This window comes from Azolla caroliniana, unplaced genomic scaffold (genome assembly GCF_043228905.1).
Source record: "Azolla caroliniana isolate FFs.n. ecotype wild unplaced genomic scaffold, voAzoCaro1.0.p SCAF_1487, whole genome shotgun sequence".
NCBI lineage: Eukaryota > Viridiplantae > Streptophyta > Polypodiopsida > Salviniales > Salviniaceae > Azolla > Azolla caroliniana.
Genome location: NW_028231922.1, coordinates 1 through 7,488, shown reverse-complemented (window position 1 = coordinate 7,488; position 7,488 = coordinate 1). Strand labels below are relative to the sequence as shown.

General features: G+C 36.7%; 1 protein-coding gene across 1 annotated transcript; it reads right to left on the bottom strand.

Annotated features, from left to right (window-relative positions):
• Positions 1–4: 4 nt before the first annotated feature.
• Positions 5–5,181, bottom strand: LOC147847133 (DNA topoisomerase 2-like; the record flags this gene model as incomplete). The annotated part of the gene is made up of 16 exons (XM_087339529.1): positions 5–399; positions 501–687; positions 856–1,044; positions 1,118–1,286; positions 1,376–1,509; positions 1,617–1,772; positions 1,849–2,034; positions 2,113–2,277; positions 2,529–2,639; positions 2,708–2,821; positions 2,891–3,100; positions 3,201–3,402; positions 3,497–3,765; positions 3,838–3,904; positions 4,198–4,490; positions 4,588–5,181. Coding segments are annotated over 16 exons (3,441 nt in total), but the record flags the coding sequence as incomplete, so codon positions are not given.
• Between the last annotated feature and the right edge of the window lie 2,307 nt (positions 5,182–7,488).

Sequence of the window (7,488 nt, the reverse complement as noted above, 5' to 3'; positions counted from 1 at the left end):
CCTCTAACTTGTCTCTTTCATTGCACAAATTTTGCACTTTCTCCAAGGTTAAGCTCCCTATTGTCATGGATAGTAGGTATTCATAATCAGCAGCTTTCACCCCTGTCATTACCATCTCTTCTGAATCATTTACTTCTTCCGTTTCAAGATTTTCAGTGCCAGCTACCATTGGTTCAGACTTCTTTGATTTCTTTGGAAATGGAGTGAATCCATTGATCTTCAACTCTATCAGAAGCTCAGCTCGCCTTCTATTATTCACGATAATCTCTCCTTTCACCACACCCAGTACAAATCGCACCTTGTTATCAAGCTTAAGAAGCTCCAGCTGCAGATGCTCAAGCTGAATTTCTTTTCGCTTCACATACAGATCGAAACGGATGGAGAAAAACGTCTCTAATACTGTGCTTTAGTCAAGGAAATCGTGCTCACAGTGTAATCAGACGGAAACAAGACTTCCAATACATTAAAAACAATCAAATGTGAAGAAAATAATAGGATACTTTGTTCTGGAGTTCCATATTTTTGGATGACACCACGAGAATCAAATAGATGCATATTGCTTGTACTTATTGACGTCTTTAGCTTGAACTTCTTGGGTATACCCTCGGCAAGTGCCATAGCCATGTTGCACTCAGTTAACTGCACTTCAAAGTTGACCCGTGTGTCTGTGTTATGCTCTCTATAGTCCTACAATGTTAAAACCATTATTTGTTAAATTCTACTTCCCAGGTCTTGGTTCTCAAAGTTAACGTATATCAATTCAAAATTAGTTCAGGTAAAAAGTAACCCCAGAAATTTCATTAAACCTACTAGTATTCCATATTATAAGATTGGACAGAAGTAGACGGAAGCTACCTTCACGAATGGCTCTTTGACCTTATCTGTGGGGGACATCATTCCTTCTAGAAACTCCTTGTAATCTTGGGTCCATTTCTTAACAGGGAGCTCTGTGATCCTTATTGTAGTGGCGTCCAATAGTTCATACATACCAGTGATAGTATAAGTCCTCCCTGATTCTTTGGTAGCAACAAGCTCAATACTTCCCTGGAAAAAATGCCTATAATCTATATACAATCCTGATGATCACTGAATGCAAAACCAAATGGTTGAAGATTACCTGAAATCCTTTGTACCAGGGATCCATTGGCTCCATGGAACGTCCATCAAGAAGCTTACGAATATTTGCAACAATATCCCTTGGATTATAGTTGGGAACAAACGTACTCCATCCAGTGCCAATCCCCTCACTCCCATTCACAAGAACCATTGGAATAATGGGACAATACCTGGAGTATGGTCTGGTATATTAAATAAAAAGTCTGCACAATAGAAACACTCCATGGATATATCATGAGTCATGACAGAATATACTTGCCAGATGGGTTCTATAGATTGACCATCTTCTCTGAGGTAATCTAGTAGAATCTCATCCTCTTTAGGGAACAGAAATCTTGTTATGGGAGAAAGGCACGTGAAAACATATCGACCACTTGCATGATCTTTACCACCCTGTGTGAAAATGGAACTTTCACTGTCAATATTGTTCACAAAATCTTTAACAGAGGGGTTTCATATAGTTCACAATATTGTTTGGCTTCCATTCAAATATATTTTACCTGAGTTCTTGTTCCAAACTGTCCAAGAGGGGATAGCAAATTTACGTTATTGCTACCAACATAATTCTGTGCCATTCCTATAATCGTGCTCACAAGACTTTGTTCACCGTGGTGGTAAGCAGAATGCTCAGAAACATAACCTGAAAATTGTGCTACCTGAAGAAATGTATAAGAACATCGATCATATAAAAAACAACACACGTTTGCATTGAAATACTGTGAGAAACAATACCTTGGCCTGGGTAATGAAATTACGCTTGAAAGAACAGAAAAGGATCTTTCTCTGTCCTGGCTTTAATCCATCCACCATTGATGGAATGGACCTTGACAAATCAGCCATGGAGAACAGAATCAACTCCTTGTTGATAAAGTCACGATATTTAATGATTTTAACTGATTGATCAAGGTATGTTCCAGGCTACCACAAATGTAAGTCGCAATCAGCTTAACCAACAATATTTAATCCGGAGTACAATCTAGACTACAGGCATCGTACTTCAAAATTTCGAAGCCATCTCTTGCGAGCATCAATTTTTTTCTTACTAAATGCCATCTCTATAGATTCCCCATCTTCCTTTGTTTCCCATGCGAAAATCTTCCTGTTCTTGTCAAGCTCTCTAAAGTACTCCTTGCCTTCTTTGGCAGTACTGGTACCCAGACCCTATAAGTAGAAAAAAAAACGATCTCAAGAAACATTCCACCACATGCATTAAGGTTGCTATTATGGATCTTTAGGCAACCTAGAAATTTTAATTTTGTTTCAATGTAAATAACTTGCATTCACCCATATTTGTAATCATAACTTGTCTCATAGACCAAACTTGGTCTGTAGTAGACAGTAATATTTATCCTTTTTTTTTTCTTATTTCTCTATTGGTTTACATAAAGGTATATAGCACATAGTTAAGCAACCTTATAGTACTTCATGCTCCAGCCTGATGTATGCCCATTCAGGGATTCTTTCCAAGCCTCATATTCTGGCATTGTATAGAATGATAAAACTTTTCCAGTTTTATGTGTAGCCTGAACAAACAATAAAAAGATTAGAGGTCTGAAACAATGTAAATACAGATTAGAGGTTTGAAACAGACCTTTACGATTGGTGTGATGAATTCCACAAGAAAGTCAGGAATTTTCAAAAGAGACGGCCAGAATGAATGAATGAAGTTGATGAGCAAGCCTTTGATGTGAGATCCATCATGATCCTGCAGCTACGTTTTTATTAGAAAGGCTCAAAGACACAAAGTGACCCAAAAAAAGTTGTGATAACACACCTGATCTGTCATTATCATCAAATGACCATATCGGAGAGTTTTGACATTCATGTATTCTTTGCCATGCTGAAGTCCTAAAATCTGTTTGATGTGATTTATTTCTTGGTTCTCCATTATTTGCTTGTGACTTGCCTCCCTTACATTCAAAAGCTTTCCTTGGAGTGGGAATACACCGTATCGGTTACGTCCAACTACATTAATACCACTCATCTGCATTGAAAAAACAATTTACAACAAACAAACAAACAAAAACACATACGGTAATACGCTCAGATGTATCCTCAACAGATAACTAGAATAACAAACATACAGCAAGAGCTTTTGCTGAATCTCCTTCAGTCAATATCAAGGTGCATCCTTCAGAGTATTTACCACCAGCATCATTTGCATCATCAAGTTTAGTTATACCAGTAATCCTTTGTCTCTTTGCACCATCATTTTTCTTAAGTTCTTTGCTTTGCTTAAAGTCAGCCCACATCAAAATGTTTTGAACTACTCCACATTTTGTCACTGTACACAGGCATCCAATGTTAAACAATGACCATTTGCTGTCAGGATTTTGATTTACGTATCATATAATAAGGTCCAAGTGTTTAGAAATACCCTTTTTTCATGAAATCTTGGGAAGGTTCGCACTTTGAACCAAAGCTGCTTTGTCTTATAGTTAATGTTTCCTTTGTTTGTGAATCAAATGCTGGATTATCAATAAGCGAGTTCACAAAGACCCACATGTGATTCTTAATTTGGAAGGCTTTTACTCCTGCATTCTTGTTCTTCTTATTCACAGCACCCAGAATATGATTCACTATCTGATCCGTTACATACTGTACATGCGTTCCTCCTTTGATGGTTGCAATTGAATTAACAAAGCTCACCTTAAAATAGCAACACGAGGTTAGCCATCAATAGTGCATTGCAAGTAGCAGTTTAGTGGGTTTGAAATATACTTGCTGAAATTGGCCATCACTTAGACTGACACAAACTTCCCAGCGATCATTAACATGCTCGTAAATCCTGAATCCACATAGTCAATCATCAGAATGATCATAAATCAGTAGGTTAAAAGCATCTGGAAATGAGAGGTTTCTATCTACTAAGGAGCATAACAGTAGCCGGATTACTATAAGTTCCTTAGCTAAGAACTACTTAACTATCTTCAAACATGAGGAACCGAAAAAACGAGCACTATACCAGATTTCTTCCCTTAGATTATTGATGTTTGCAAACATACTATATAAATATTCTTATAACTACGAGTGTTTAAATCGTTTGGGAATAGATTTAGGTGTCAACAGAAAACTTCAAACCTGGGTAGCGGCTCCTCTCTCTTCTTATTTACAGTGTCTAGATAGAGTCCAACATAATCCTGAAAAGATTTTATGGGAAATCTCTGCCCATTCAGCTCTACTTTCACAGTCCTTCCGAGACAACCTGCTATATCTAGAACTCTCTTGCTCATCAAAGCCACAACATCATCTTCCAATTTTTTCATTTGAAACTTTGCAAGATCTGGCCTGAATGTAACCTTGGTCCAATTTTCATTGGCCTTGCAAGCTGTGATTATCGGTTCTGATTTCGAGCTCATGTTATTTCTGAAAACCTGTTACATATAGCATATATTGATGCAATAGCAAGGCATTATATTTGGACATTAATCAAGCTCAAATGCTAGCATTAGGTCAAGCAACGAGATCTACTTGTTTATATCTCTTTAAACGTCTTCCGTCAGCTGTTTCGATGATGAATTCTGTAGAAAATATGTTGGCTAACTTTGCTCCATAACCATTTCTCCCACCTGTTGTCTTCTTTTGAGTATCATCATAGTTACTGCTTGTGAGAAGATGGCCAAATATCATCTCAGGCACATAAACTCCTTCTCCATGAATCTCAACAGGTACACCATCTCCACTGTTGTATATACTTATCATGTTTTGCTCAACGTTGATTTCTACTTTCACAGAATCCATGGAGGGATCCCTTTGTTTATTATCTGCTGCATTAACTAGGATCTCATCGAATATCTTATACAGTCCTGGCACATAGGTTACATTCCGACAAACCAAGGACTGGCCTTCATAGACCCAAAGATTCTGACTGTGCTTCTCAACGGATCCAACATAAGTATCAGGTCTCAATAAAATATGCTCCAATTGTGACTTCTTCTGATATGTTTCTTCAATCGTCTTTTCTTGCTTGCCTGCGTTAATATTGGCACCAGAGCTGGTCTGAAGGGGCTTAACAGCAGAAGATTTTTTCGCCACGTTTCCTCCTGAAGCTTTACTTTTGGAAGCCTAAATAAGAAGAAAAATCTTCATTTACGAGAATCAATTCTATCCTTCTAATATTTATGACGTGAAAAAAATCCAAGAACAAAACCGAGATAAAGAAAACATGGGAATAACAGTAAAAATTTTCTTTCGAGCAGAAAGACAAGTATTGCTCGCATATGCAGAAGCTTGATATCAATGCAATAAACGATTAATAATGAAATAAATTTCAAAGTGAGCCTCCATTCGATTCTCTCATGTGTTCAACACAATGATTTCTCTGCATGAGTAACAACTTCTGAGCAAAGATCTTTGAGCAAATTTGCTATAAGTGAATGAGGCAAAATCAGCAGGATACACTGTCAAATTCTGAACCAAAAGGAAGAGGAAATAAATGAAAACGAGAGGACGGTCATATTTAGAAACTTGGATCGCGATGAAAGAGCAATGTCGCTCATATATACAAATGATTTCTTCACATGAAGATTAATTTCTGGCAAAGATCGTTGAAGACAAGTAGCAACGGAAGAACATTTTGTCTTTTGTGTGGAAAATTTGAGTTTTTCTTTAGATGAATCTTAAGTTCTGAGCAAAGATCGTTGAAGAAACATGCGCAGATGAATTTACAAAAAGAAAAAACGTGAGTGAAGAAAGTAAACTCAAGCCAGAAAACTCAGAGATTAATCTACAAAAGAAACATGAAAGAACGAGAACTTGAAAATATAGACATATTAAGAATGCAAAGACTGGCCAACAAAACAATTGGGTTCGAAGAAATGCCCAAAGAATCGAATTCTTTTAGAACGTAAATTCAAATAAAGGCTTAAGAATTGGATTCTTAAGGAATGGGAGATAAATGACTGTAATAATAATCAAGCCAGAAAATTACACTGACAAATCTACAAAGTGAGAAAAAAGGTAATGATATTCATTCAAGAAGAATAAACTGATTGAACAACACGGATGGGAAAAGTTAAAAGAAAAACGTAATGATATTCATGCAAGAAGAATACAGTGAGACAAAAACAGAATGCAATATGAGGAAGGAAAGAATTGGGAAATACTGAAAAATCTACAAAGATAGAAAGAAAAACAGGAAGTAAAAAATTAAGAGGAAAACAATGAGAAAATGAAGGAATACGATTAGCGCAGTGAAAGAAGAATGAATTGAGAAGAAAAGAAAGGATGAACAAAGATCTAAAACAAAATAAAGAATTTTGAAGAGCATTGTAACCTGAACGATTAGAAGAGAGAAAGACGAGTGGATTCTGAAGAAAAAGAAGAATGACAAGGGATTTAAAACCAAACCAAACAAAGAAAAAGGAATTTAGAAGATCAGTGTATCCTGAACGATTAGAATAGAAGAGAGAAAGACGAATGAATTGTGAAGAAAAGAAAGGATGACAAGAGATCGAAACGAATGAAAATCAAGAAAAGACTGAAGAAGATGATCGCACCTTCTTCTTCTTCTGAGGAGGAGAAGCAAAATCGTGATTTTCCTGGCCGATTATCAGTAGATTTTCCATGGAAGCTCGAGTTCGAATCAGACGATGAATCCAAACTCTCTCTCTGGCCAGGAAATCGCGGACTCCAAATTCAAAAATTAATTCCAGTTAATTCCCCAATTTGAAGATTCAAAACTTTCCCCACGAAGGAAAGAAGAAAGATTTGGCCTTCAAACGAACGGATGAAGAAAGGGATCGGAATCAATGGTGCCTGTTTCAAAGCACATCCTTATATTTCAGTCGGGCGTCGATCGATCTCGGAATCAAATTGAGAAAGATTAATAGTGATAATCAAACTATTGCGCATTTAATTAGAGTAATTCAAATTAGATTCATCACGAGAGAAAAATAAATCAGGCATTTAACTAAAGTTGAGAAAAGGTGATTGATTGCACCTCTCTTTTCCATTCGAGTTTTTATGATGATGAATAGTGATCGTGGGGGAATAATTGCAAAATAAGGATGGAGCTTACATGAAGTCTGATTGGCAATAATAAATCCTCATTAGCTCTTATTTAACAGCTGATCGATCGTCCGAATTATCTAGGGATGGCCAATTTCATTATTTACTATGAAACCATCAACATATTAACTACTTTGCCCGTGATTTGACAATGAAGAGGCAGGTTAATTAGGTAGCTATCCACGAGCTCTGCTTAATAAATCAACCGTTAATCAAGCTTGCCTTGTGAATTAAATCTTAATCTTAAACAACCAAAGTGTTAGCATAATCCCATATATGCTAGGCACTACCGATTATACCCCTACTGCAGTATACATGTTGTAGGCTTCTAATCACTCAAATGGATTAGTAATTACTAATGCC